The following is a 14,970-nucleotide window of genomic DNA, read 5'->3' on the forward strand; positions in this document are numbered from 1 at the left end:
TAGATAGCAAATAGTTGCATTCTATGATGACATGTGTTATCTTAGGTAGATAGCAAATAGATGCATTCTATGATGACATGTTATCTTAGGTAGATAGCAAATAGTTGCATTTTATGATGACATGTGTTATCTTAGGTAGATAGCAAATAGTTGCATTCTATGATAACATGTGTTATCTTAGGTAGATAGCAAATAGTTGCATTCTATGACATGTGTTATCTTTGGTAGATAGCAAATAGTTGCATTCTATGATGACATGTGTTATCTTAGGTAGATAGCAAATAGTTGCATTCTATGATGACATGTGTTATCTTAGGTAGATAGCAAATAGTTGCATTCTATGATGACATGTGTTATCTTTGGTAGATAGCAAATAGTTGCATTCTATGATGACATGTGTTATCTTTGGTAGATAGCAAATAGTTGCATTCTATGATGACATGTGTTATCTTTGGTAGATAGCAAATAGTTGCATTCTATGATGACATGTGTTATCTTAGGTAGATAGCAAATAGTTGCATTCTATGATGACATGTGTTATCTTAGGTAGATAGCAAATAGATGCATTCTATGATGACATGTTATCTTAGGTAGATAGCAAATAGTTGCATTTTATGATGACATGTGTTATCTTAGGTAGATAGCAAATAGTTGCATTCTATGATGACATGTGTTATCTTTGGTAGATAGCAAATAGTTGCATTCTATGATGACATGTGTTATCTTAGGTAGATAGCAAATAGTTGCATTCTATGATGACATGTGTTATCTTAGGTAGATAGCAAATATATGCATTCTATGATAACATGTGTTATCTTAGGTAGATAGCAAATAGTTGCATTTGATGATGACATGTGTTATCTTAGGTAGATAGCAAATAGTTGCATTTTATGATGACATGTGTTATCTTAGGTAGATAGCAAATAGTTGCATTCTATGATGACATGTGTTATCTTTGGTAGATAGCAAATAGTTGCATTCTATGATGACATGTGTTATCTTAGGTAGATAGCAAATAGTTGCATTCTATGATGACATGTGTTATCTTAGGTAGATAGCAAATAGATGCATTCTATGATGACATGTTATCTTAGGTAGATAGCAAATAGTTGCATTTTATGATGACATGTGTTATCTTAGGTAGATAGCAAAATAGTTGCATTCTATGATAACATGTGTTATCTTAGGTAGATAGCAAATAGTTGCATTCTATGACATGTGTTATCTTTGGTAGATAGCAAATAGTTGCATTCTATGATGACATGTGTTATCTTAGGTAGATAGCAAATAGTTGCATTCTATGATGACATGTGTTATCTTAGGTAGATAGCAAATAGTTGCATTCTATGATGACATGTGTTATCTTTGGTAGATAGCAAATAGTTGCATTCTATGATGACATGTGTTATCTTTGGTAAATAGCAAATAGTTGCATTCTATGATGACATGTGTTATCTTTGGTAGATAGCAAATAGTTGCATTCTATGATGACATGTGTTATCTTAGGTAGATAGCAAATAGTTGCATTCTATGATGACATGTGTTATCTTAGGTAGATAGCAAATAGATGCATTCTATGATGACATGTTATCTTAGGTAGATAGCAAATAGTTGCATTTTATGATGACATGTGTTATCTTAGGTAGATAGCAAATAATTGCATTCTATGATGACATGTGTTATCTTTGGTAGATAGCAAATAGTTGCATTCTATGATGACATGTGTTATCTTAGGTAGATAGCAAATAGTTGCATTCTATGATAACATGTGTTATCTTAGGTAGATAGCAAATAGTTGCATTCTATGATGACATGTGTTATCTTAGGTAGATAGCAAATAGTTGCATTCTATGATGACATGTGTTATCTTTGGTAGATAGCAAATAGTTGCATTCTATGATGACATGTGTTATCTTTGGTAGATAGCAAATAGTTGCATTCTATGATGACATGTGTTATCTTTGGTAGATAGCAAATAGTTGCATTCTATGATGACATGTGTTATCTTAGGTAGATAGCAAATAGTTGCATTCTATGATGACATGTGTTATCTTAGGTAGATAGTAAATAGATGCATTCTATGATAACATGTGTTATCTTAGGTAGATAGCAAATAATTGCATTATATGATGACATGTGTTATCTTTGGTAGATAGCAAATAGTTGCATTCTATGAAGACATGTGTTATCTTAGGTAGATAGCAAATAGTTGCATTCTATGATGACATGTGTTATCTTTGGTAGATAGCAAATAGTTGCATTCTATGATGACATGTGTTATCTTAGGTAGATAGCAAATAGTTGCATTCTATGATGACATGTGTTATCTTAGGTAGATAGCAAATAGTTGCATTCTATGATGACATGGGTTATCTTTGATAGATAGCAAATAACTGCATTCTATGGTGACATGTTATCTTAAGTAGATATCAAATAGTTGCATTCTATGATGACATGTGTTATCTTAGGTAGATAGTAAATAGTTGCATTCTATGATGACATGGGTTATCTTAGGTAGATAGCAAATAGTTGCATTCTATGATGACATGGGTTATCTTAGGTAGATAGTAAATAGTTGCATTCTATGATGACATGTGTTATCTGAGGTAGATAGCAAATAGTTGCATTCTATGATGACATGTGTTATATTAGGTAGATAGCAAATAGTTGCATCCTATGATGACATGGGGTATCTTATATAGATAGCAAATAGTTGCATTCTATGATGACATGTGTTATCTTAGGTAGATAGCAAATAGTTGCATTCTATGATGACATGTGTTATCTTAGGTAGATAGCAAAAAGTTGCATTCTATGAAGACATGTGTTATCTTAAGTAGATAGCAAATAGTTGCATTCTATGACATGTGTTATCTTTGGTAGATAGCAAATAGTTGCATTCTATGATGACATGTGTTATCTTAGGTAGATAGCAAATAGTTGCATTCTATGATGACATGTGTTATCTTAGGTAGATAGCAAATAGTTGCATTCTATGATGACATGTGTTATCTTTGGTAGATAGCAAATAGTTGCATTCTATGATGACATGTGTTATCTTTGGTAGATAGCAAATAGTTGCATTCTATGATGACATGTGTTATCTTTGGTAGATAGCAAATAGTTGCATTCTATGATGACATGTGTTATCTTAGGTAGATAGCAAATAGTTGCATTCTATGATGACATGTGTTATCTTAGGTAGATAGCAAATAGATGCATTCTATGATGACATGTTATCTTAGGTAGATAGCAAATAGTTGCATTTTATGATGACATGTGTTATCTTAGGTAGATAGCAAATAGTTGCATTCTATGATAACATGTGTTATCTTAGGTAGATAGCAAATAGTTGCATTCTATGACATGTGTTATCTTTGGTAGATAGCAAATAGTTGCATTCTATGATGACATGTGTTATCTTAGGTAGATAGCAAATAGTTGCATTCTATGATGACATGTGTTATCTTAGGTAGATAGCAAATAGTTGCATTCTATGATGACATGTGTTATCTTTGGTAGATAGCAAATAGTTGCATTCTATGATGACATGTGTTATCTTTGGTAGATAGCAAATAGTTGCATTCTATGATGACATGTGTTATCTTTGGTAGATAGCAAATAGTTGCATTCTATGATGACATGTGTTATCTTAGGTAGATAGCAAATAGTTGCATTCTATGATGACATGTGTTATCTTAGGTAGATAGCAAATAGATGCATTCTATGATGACATGTTATCTTAGGTAGATAGCAAATAGTTGCATTTTATGATGACATGTGTTATCTTAGGTAGATAGCAAATAGTTGCATTCTATGATGACATGTGTTATCTTTGGTAGATAGCAAATAGTTGCATTCTATGATGACATGTGTTATCTTAGGTAGATAGCAAATAGTTGCATTCTATGATGACATGTGTTATCTTAGGTAGATAGCAAATATATGCATTCTATGATAACATGTGTTATCTTAGGTAGATAGCAAATAGTTGCATTTGATGATGACATGTGTTATCTTAGGTAGATAGCAAATAGTTGCATTTTATGATGACATGTGTTATCTTAGGTAGATAGCAAATAGTTGCATTCTATGATGACATGTGTTATCTTTGGTAGATAGCAAATAGTTGCATTCTATGATGACATGTGTTATCTTAGGTAGATAGCAAATAGTTGCATTCTATGATGACATGTGTTATCTTAGGTAGATAGCAAATAGATGCATTCTATGATGACATGTTATCTTAGGTAGATAGCAAATAGTTGCATTTTATGATGACATGTGTTATCTTAGGTAGATAGCAAATAGTTGCATTCTATGATAACATGTGTTATCTTAGGTAGATAGCAAATAGTTGCATTCTATGACATGTGTTATCTTTGGTAGATAGCAAATAGTTGCATTCTATGATGACATGTGTTATCTTAGGTAGATAGCAAATAGTTGCATTCTATGATGACATGTGTTATCTTAGGTAGATAGCAAATAGTTGCATTCTATGATGACATGTGTTATCTTTGGTAGATAGCAAATAGTTGCATTCTATGATGACATGTGTTATCTTTGGTAAATAGCAAATAGTTGCATTCTATGATGACATGTGTTATCTTTGGTAGATAGCAAATAGTTGCATTCTATGATGACATGTGTTATCTTAGGTAGATAGCAAATAGTTGCATTCTATGATGACATGTGTTATCTTAGGTAGATAGCAAATAGATGCATTCTATGATGACATGTTATCTTAGGTAGATAGCAAATAGTTGCATTTTATGATGACATGTGTTATCTTAGGTAGATAGCAAATAATTGCATTCTATGATGACATGTGTTATCTTTGGTAGATAGCAAATAGTTGCATTCTATGATGACATGTGTTATCTTAGGTAGATAGCAAATAGTTGCATTCTATGATAACATGTGTTATCTTAGGTAGATAGCAAATAGTTGCATTCTATGATGACATGTGTTATCTTAGGTAGATAGCAAATAGTTGCATTCTATGATGACATGTGTTATCTTTGGTAGATAGCAAATAGTTGCATTCTATGATGACATGTGTTATCTTTGGTAGATAGCAAATAGTTGCATTCTATGATGACATGTGTTATCTTTGGTAGATAGCAAATAGTTGCATTCTATGATGACATGTGTTATCTTAGGTAGATAGCAAATAGTTGCATTCTATGATGACATGTGTTATCTTAGGTAGATAGCAAATAGATGCATTCTATGATAACATGTGTTATCTTAGGTAGATAGCAAATAATTGCATTATATGATGACATGTGTTATCTTTGGTAGATAGCAAATAGTTGCATTCTATGAAGACATGTGTTATCTTAGGTAGATAGCAAATAGTTGCATTCTATGATGACATGTGTTATCTTTGGTAGATAGCAAATAGTTGCATTCTATGATGACATGTGTTATCTTAGGTAGATAGCAAATAGTTGCATTCTATGATGACATGTGTTATCTTAGGTAGATAGCAAATAGCTGCATTATATGATGATGTGTGTTATCTTAGGTAGATAGCAAATAGTTGCATTCTATGATGACATGGGTTATCTTTGATAGATAGCAAATAACTGCATTCTATGGTGACATGTTATCTTAAGTAGCAAATAGTTGGAGTTATCTTAGGTAGATAGCAAATAGTTGCATTCTATGATAACATGTGTTATCTTAGGTAGATAGCAAATAGCTGCATTCTATGATGACATGTGTTATCTTAGGTAGATAGCAAATAGTTGCATTCTATGATGACATGTGTTATATTAGGTAGATAGCAAATAGTTGCATCCTATGATGACATGGGGTATCTTATGTAGATAGCAAATAGTTGCATTCTATGATGACATGTGTTATCTTAGGTAGATAGCAAATAGTTGCATTCTATGATGACATGTGTTATCTTAGGTAGATAGCAAAAAGTTGCATTCTATGAAGACATGTGTTATCTTAAGTAGATAGCAAATAGTTGCATTCTATGACATGTGTTATCTTTGGTAGATAGCAAATAGTTGCATTCTATGATGACATGTGTTATCTTAGGTAGATAGCAAATAGTTGCATTCTATGATGACATGTGTTATCTTAGGTAGATAGCAAATAGTTGCATTCTATGATGACATGTGTTATCTTTGGTAGATAGCAAATAGTTGCATTCTATGATGACATGTGTTATCTTTGGTAGATAGCAAATAGTTGCATTCTATGATGACATGTGTTATCTTTGGTAGATAGCAAATAGTTGCATTCTATGATGACATGTGTTATCTTAGGTAGATAGCAAATAGTTGCATTCTATGATGACATGTGTTATCTTAGGTAGATAGCAAATAGATGCATTCTATGATAACATGTGTTATCTTAGGTAGATAGCAAATAGTTGCATTCTATGATGACATATGTTATCTTTGGTAGATAGCAAATAGTTGCATTCTATGATGACATGTGTTATCTTAGGTAGATAGCAAAAAGTTGCATTCTATGAAGACATGTGTTATCTTAAGTAGATAGCAAATAGTTGCATTCTATGACATGTGTTATCTTTGGTAGATAGCAAATAGTTGCATTCTATGATGACATGTGTTATCTTAGGTAGATAGCAAATAGTTGCATTCTATGATGACATGTGTTATCTTAGGTAGATAGCAAATAGATGCATTCTATGATAACATGTGTTATCTTAGGTAGATAGCAAATAGTTGCATTCTATGATGACATGTGTTATCTTAGGTAGATAGCAAATAGATGCATTCTATGATGACATGTTATCTTAGGTAGATAGCAAATAGTTGCATTCTATGATAACATGTGTTATCTTAAGTAGATAGCAAATAGTTGCATTCTATGATGACATGTGTTATCTTAGGTAGATAGCAAATAGTTGCATTTTATGATGACATGTGTTATCTTTGGTAGATAGCAAATAGTTGCATTCTATGATGACATGTGTTATCTTAGGTAGATAGCAAATAGTTGCATTCTATGATGACATGCGTTATCTTAGGTAGATACCCAGCAAACACAAAACGTTTTCGACATCATTCGCAAAAGGTTATAAAAGGTTGTCAGAAAACGTTTAAATGTCGGGTTTTAGAAAGAGTACATTAAGAGTATAAAACGTTTTCATAACCTTAAAAAACATTTTTTGATAATCTACTGTTCAGCAAACAAAAATGTTTTACAGAAAACGTTTAAATGTCGGGTTATATAAAGGGTATAAAAACGTTTTAATAACATTCCAAAAACATTCTTGAAAACTTGATACAAAACATTCTAAACAGAATGTTATTTTGGGGTTGAAAAATATTTTTGCGAAAAATGTTTGCCTAAAATATTTTCAATAACGTTTTAAAAACGTTTTCATGACCTTTATATAACCCGACATTTAAATGTTATTTAAAAGGTTTTGAAAAAAACATTTTAAGAACATTTCTGTGTTTGCTGGGTTCAAATATTTTAACATAATGTTATTTAAGTATTGACACAATATTTGGCAAAAATGTTTGCAAAAATAGTTTACAGTAACATTTTTTGAAAACATTTAAAAATATTGTTGTAGTGTGTTTTCATACAAAACGGTTTAAAACGTTATCATGAACTTTATATAACCCGACATTTTAATGTTATTACAACATTTTTACCTAAACCAAAAGCCAAAATATAACTTATTTAAAACGTTTTTAGAACGTTTTTGTGTTTGCTGGGTAGCACATAGATGCATTCTATGATGACATGTGTTATCTTAGGTAGATAGCAAATAGTTGCATTATATGATGACATGTGTTATCTTAGGTAGATAGCAAATAGTTGCATTCTATGATAACATGTGTTATCTTAGGTAGATAGCAAATAGTTGCATTTTATGATGACATGCGTTATCTTAGGTAGATAGCAAATAGATGCATTCTATAAAGACATGTGTTATCTTAGGTAGATAGCAAATAGTTGCATTTTATGATGACATGTGTTATCTTAGGTAGATAGCAAATAGATGCATTCTATAAAGACATGTGTTATCTTAGGTAGATAGCAAATAGTTGCATTCTATGATGACATGTGTTATCTTAGGTAGATAGCAAATAGTTGCATTCTATGATAACATGTGTTATCTTAGGTAGATAGCAAATAGATGCATTCTATAAAGACATGTGTTATCTTAGGTAGATAGCAAATAGTTGCATTCTATGATAACATGTGTTATCTTAAGTAGATAGCAAATAGTTGCATTCTATGATAACATGAGTAACTTAGGTAGATAGCAAATAGATGCATTCTATGATAACATGTGTTATCTTAGGTAGATATGAAATAGTTGCATTCTATGATGACATGTGTTATCTTAGGTAGATAGCAAATAGTTGCATTCTATGATGACATGTGTTATCTTAGGTAGATAGCAAATAGTTGCATTCTATGATGACATGTGTTATCTTTGGTAGATAGCAAATAGTTGCATTCTATGATGACATGTGTTATCTTAGGTAGATAGCAAATAGTTGCATTCTATGATAACATGTGTTATCTTAGGTAGATAGCAAATAGTTGCATTCTATGATGACATGTGTTATCTTAGGTAGATAGCAAATAGTTGCATTTTATGATGACATGCGTTATCTTAGGTAGATAGCAAATAGATGCATTCTATAAAGACATGTGTTATCTTAGGTAGATAGCAAATAGTTGCATTCTATGATGACATGTGTTATCTTAGGTAGATAGCAAATAGTTGCATTCTATGATAACATGTGTTATCTTAGGTAGATAGCAAATAGATGCATTCTATAAAGACATGTGTTATCTTAGGTAGATAGCAAATAGTTGCATTCTATGATAACATGCGTTATCTTAGGTAGATAGCAAATAGTTGCATTCTATGATAACATGAGTAACTTAGGTAGATAGCAAATAGATGCATTCTATGATAACATGTGTTATCTTAGGTAGATATGAAATAGTTGCATTCTATGATGACATGTGTTATCTTAGGTAGATAGCAAATAGTTGCATTCTATGATGACATGTGTTATCTTTGGTAGATAGCAAATAGTTGCATTATATGATGACATGTGTTATCTTTGGTAGATAGCAAATAGTTGCATTCTATGGTGACATGTTATCTTAAGTAGATATCAAATAGTTGGATTCTATGATGACATGTGTTATCTTAGGTAGATAGCAAATAGTTGCATTCTATGATAACATGTGTTATCTTAGGTAGATAGCAAATAGTTGCATTCTATGATGACATGTGTTATCTTTGGTAGATAGCAAATAGTTGCATTCTATGATAACATGTGTTATCTTAGGTAGATAGCAAATAGTTGCATTCTATGATGACATGTGTTATCTTAGGTAGATAGCAAATAGATGCATTCTATGATAACATGTGTTATCTTAGGTAGATAGCAAATAGTTGCATTCTATGATGACATGTGTTATCTTAGGTAGATAGCAAATAGTTGCATTCTATGAAGACATGTGTTATCTTAGGTAGATAGCAAATAGTTGCATTCTATGATGACATGTGTTATCTTAGGTAGATAGCAAATAGTTGCATTCTATGATAACATGTGTTATCTTAGGTAGATAGCAAATAGATGCATTCTATGATAACATGTGTTATCTTAGGTAGATAGCAAATAGTTGCATTCTATGATGACATGTGTTATCTTAGGTAGATAGCAAATAGTTGCATTCTATGATGACATGTGTTATCTTAGGTAGATAGCAAATAGTTGCATTCTATGATGACATGTGTTATCTTAGGTAGATAGCAAATAGTTGCATTCTATGATAACATGTGTTATCTTAGGTAGATAGCAAAAAGATGCATTCTATGGTGACATGTTATCTTAGGTAGATAGCAAATAGTTGCATTCTATGATGACATGTGTTATCTTAGGTAGATAGCAAATAGTTGCATTCTATGATGACATGTGTTATCTTAGGTAGATAGCAAATAGTTGCATTCTATGATGACATGTGTTATCTTAGGTAGATAGCAAATAGTTGCATTCTATGATGACATGTGTTATCTTAGGTAGATAGTAAATAGTTGCATTCTATGATAACATGTGTTATCTTAGGTAGATAGCAAATTGCATTCTATGATAACATGTTATCTTAGGTAGATAGCAAATAGTTGCATTCTATGATGACATGTGTTATCTTAGGTAGATAGCAAATAGTTGCATTCTATGATGACATGTGTTATCTTAGGTAGATGGCAAATAGATGCATTCTATGATAACATGTGTTATCTTAGGTAGATAGCAAATAGATGCATTCTATGATAACATGTGTTATCTTAGGTAGATAGCAAATAGTTGCATTCTATGATGACATGTGTTATCTTAGGTAGATAGCAAATAGTTGCATTCTATGATGACATGTGTTATCTTAGGTAGATAGCAAATAGATGCATTCTATGATGACATGTGTTATCTTAGGTAGATAGCAAATAGTTGCATTCTATGATAACATGTGTTATCTTAGGTAGATAGCAAATAGATGCATTCTATGATAACATGTGTTATCTTAGGTAGATAGCAAATAGTTGCATTCTATGATGTCATGTGTTATCTTAGGTAGATAGCAAATAGTTGCATTCTATGAAGACATGTGTTATCTTAGGTAGATAGCAAATAGTTGCATTCTATGATAACATGTGTTATCTTAGGTAGATAGCAAATAGATGCATTCTATGATAACATGTGTTATCTTAGGTAGATAGCAAATAGTTGCATTCTATGATGACATGTGTTATCTTAGGTAGATAGCAAATAGTTGCATTCTATGATGACATGTGTTATCTTAGGTAGATAGCAAATAGTTGCATTCTATGATAACATGTGTTATCTTAGGTAGATAGCAAATAGATGCATTCTATGATAACATGTGTTATCTTAGGTAGATAGCAAATAGTTGCATTCTATGATGACATGTGTTATCTTAGGTAGATAGCAAATAGTTGCATTCTATGATGACATGTGTTATCTTAGGTAGATAGCAAATAGTTGCATTCTATGATGACATGTGTTATCTTAGGTAGATAGCAAATAGATGCATTCTATGGTGACATGTTATCTTAGGTAGATAGCAAATAGTTGCATTCTATGATGACATGTGTTATCTTAGGTAGATAGCAAATAGTTGCATTCTATGAAGACATGTGTTATCTTAGGTAGATAGCAAAAAGTTGCATTCTATGATAACATGTGTTATCTTAGGTAGATAGCAAAAAGTTGCATTCTATGATAACATGTGTTATCTTAGGTAGATAGCAAAAAGTTGCATTCTATGATAACATGTGTTATCTTAGGTAGATAGCAAATAGTTGCATTCTATGATAACATGTGTTATCTTAGGTAGATAGCAAATAGTTGCATTCTATGATGACATGTGTTATCTTTGGTAGATAGCAAATAGTTGCATTCTATGATAACATGTGTTATCTTTGGTAGATAGCAAATAGATGCATTCTATGATAACATGTGTTATCTTAGGTAGATAGCAAATAGTTGCATTCTATGATGACATGTGTTATCTTAGGTAGATAGCAAATAGTTGCATTCTATGAAGACATGTGTTATCTTAGGTAGATAGCAAATAGTTGCATTCTATGATAACATGTGTTATCTTAGGTAGATAGCAAATAGATGCATTCTATGATAACATGTGTTATCTTAGGTAGATAGCAAATAGTTGCATTCTATGATGACATGTGTTATCTTAGGTAGATAGCAAATAGTTGCATTCTATGATGACATGTGTTATCTTAGGTAGATAGCAAATAGTTGCATTCTATGATGACATGTGTTATCTTAGGTAGATAGCAAATAGTTGCATTCTATGATAACATGTGTTATCTTAGGTAGATAGCAAATAGATGCATTCTATGGTGACATGTTATCTTAGGTAGATAGCAAATAGTTGCATTCTATGATGACATGTGTTATCTTAGGTAGATAGTAAATAGTTGCATTCTATGATAACATGTGTTATCTTAGGTAGATAGCAAAAAGTTGCATTCTATGATAACATGTGTTATCTTAGGTAGATAGTAAATAATTGCATTCTATGATGACATGTGTTATCTTAGGTAGATAGCAAATAGTTGCATTCTATGATAACATGTGTTATCTTAGGTAGATAGCAAAAAGTTGCATTCTATGATAACATGTGTTATCTTTGGTAGATAGCAAATAGTTGCATTCTATGACATGTGTTATCTTTGGTAGATAGCAAATAGTTGCATTCTATAAAGACATGTGTTATCTTAAGTAGATAGCAAATAGTTGCATTCTATGATGACATGGGTTATCTTAGGTAGATAGCAAATAGTTGCATTCTATGATGACATGTGTTATCTTAGGTAGATAGCAAATAGTTGCATTCTATGATGACATGTGTTATCATAGGTAGATAGCAAATAGTTGCATTCTATGATAACATGTGTTATCTTAGGTAGATAGCAAATAATTGCATTATATGACAACACACTGATATGCTAATTTGCTAACTAAGTACTTGCAAAACTAACCTGTTCTACTGTAGATGGCATACAATGATGTCGACCCTTCAACAATTTCATACTGGGAGGCGGCAAACCTAGCAGTGACAGAAAGCAATGATAAATTGATTCAATTCATACGACTTTTTGTGACTTTTAAAATCTCACATGATCTTTAAATCCATTAAAATATGCATTAAAAGTGCTACAAAAATTGTCAAATCTTCTTTGTCTTTGAGCTATTAAAAGATGTATTAAAGGTGCTACAAGAGATTGTCAAAACATTGTCTTTTAGAGCTATTAAAAGATGCATAAAAGCACTAAAACATTGTCAGTGTTTCGTTGTCTACTGGTCTACTGAACATAGCTGTTTTATGTATACATCATATAAACACATGTGCAACAGACAATTTGTAGTGAAGGTATTTTATTCATACTTTTTTGGTTTTAGCAACCTTCTGTAAAACACTTGTGTCTGTTTATGCATACTTTTAATCAGGAATTAAACTTTAAAGTAATTTTAAATTTTGTATAAAAAGTGCAATTAGCTTGAACATGAATAACACATGATATAATGATGTATCGCCAATAGTACATTGCAGTTAAGCAATCACATCATAAATGACAAACCTGGTACAGCCTTGAATATGCCTGTGTCTTTATCCATAGCAATTATTGCACCATCTATCAATAGCAGCAAATCTGTAGGTGTGAAAGCTGCTCTAAGCACAACTAGACTACTCAAAGACTAAAAAGGTGAAGGATAGATGCAAAAAATACAACAAGTGGGTGAATATGTAAGTGAGTGTTACAGCATGTTTCTACTGAGCAAACTTTAGCCAGTGAATTCAGGTTAGGCATTTGAAACAAAATAGTTCGATTTTTCGATCGAACATCGATGATTGGTCGGTCCTTATTATTTATGACAACAGTTAATTAACTATTGCTAATTGTTATAGCTTATGAATATTTGCCTGTATTGATATTGACCACTATAAATTTAGCATTAATTTTGATTAATTAGTGGTTAGTTCATTTGATTAATAACAAGCATCGAAGCAGCATCGACGGTCGATCCAAAGATAGAACCAATTTGTTTCTGGTGCCTTACTATGGAATGATGCGAGGAATACCAGGTAGAAACAGATCGGGTGATGGTTAATTTGGGGTGATGCAAGTGAACCTCACCATCAACCACCTTGAGAGGTGGTTCATAGTGGTGAATATGCGATAACGTTCACAGTATAAACAATTTGGTTGACTTTGTGGGTGACATCGGAAGTTAGCCTACAGTCAAAATCTGACCTTGAGGGTCACAAAAAATATTTTCTGGACTGCTGAACTTCTCACTAAATATATGAATAGTGAATCGTTACCCTGTATTTACAGCACAGTAGAAATGACCCAATGATGGTGAGAGGATTAAAATTACGGGTGAAAGTTAAAGAACAGTAATGCGAGCTGCTCAGTACACTCAATGAGTAAGTGTGTGAGTGAGCGAGCCAAGTGAGTGCTGAAGAGGGTGAGTGTGTGATTTTTGTTATTTGCTCTCCCATTGTCTGGATTCAGGAGTAAGATAAACCCAAACACAGCACAAAGAACAGTAATAATATGACAATATTATAGAATCATACACTTTGGTGAAAAACAGAAGATTAATTTAATCAAACTTCGACACTACTTTTAAATTTGCTTTAAAACCTGGATCACTTTTGCTGACCTTCCATATTGTGAGCTGGATGTTAGTGGCTCTGATTTGTATGAGTTCTTGGACTCAGCTTATCAAGCCCAGCGAGACAATGGACAAGAAAATACCAACTTCTATGACAATGTCTAGTGTGATATCATCTGAGTATGTTGGTCTCAAGCCAATTCCAAGAAACTATAAGAGCCGCCAACATCCGACACGTAAGACCTCCTGGTAAACAGATGTATAAGTAATATAGAAGTTTAATTAAATCAATCAAGAGTAACAAAGTACACCTATGTGAATTTGCGCAATATTACCAAATACACATCACACTGAATTTCTTAATTTCATTAGCCAGCCAATTTCCTGTGGACATCTACAATCATCTATAAACATGTTTTTTTTAACGTTTATGACATTTTATCCTTGCCGCTCTGGGGGAAGATTAAAATTTGTACTTTTATAATCAAGGTATAATCAGTTACTTGCACTTTTCATAATGAAACTCTGCAACTGAAGCATAAGATGCAAAGATTATTGAGAGGATGGTAATTTATTTCCCATTTCTTTTGCATCTACTGACTTCTAACTGCCATGCCACTTAGTCATCTATACAGGGTGTATCAAAATAGAGTATTCAGTTTGAATAATGATATCACACTAGACATTGTCATGTGTGGGAGCACGTGTGGCCGAGTGGATAAGGAGACCGACTCATAATACATAGGATGTGAGTTCGAGCCCCGCTCGT

General features: G+C 32.2%; 1 protein-coding gene across 1 annotated transcript in view; it reads right to left on the bottom strand.

Annotated features, from left to right (window-relative positions):
* LOC140152094 (cation channel sperm-associated auxiliary subunit epsilon-like) overlaps positions 1–14,970 on the bottom strand; it is a 75,816-nt gene that overhangs the window by 13,045 nt on the left and 47,801 nt on the right. Inside the window, exons 11-12 of the mRNA XM_072174392.1 lie at positions 13,160–13,277; positions 12,560–12,627 (exon numbers count right to left, since the gene is read on the bottom strand). Coding sequence (XP_072030493.1) covers positions 12,560–12,627; positions 13,160–13,277 — 186 coding nt within the window. The remainder of the gene's footprint in view (positions 1–12,559; positions 12,628–13,159; positions 13,278–14,970) is intronic.

This window comes from Amphiura filiformis, chromosome 5 (assembly GCF_039555335.1).
Source record: "Amphiura filiformis chromosome 5, Afil_fr2py, whole genome shotgun sequence".
In the NCBI taxonomy this organism is placed as follows: domain Eukaryota; kingdom Metazoa; phylum Echinodermata; class Ophiuroidea; order Amphilepidida; family Amphiuridae; genus Amphiura; species Amphiura filiformis.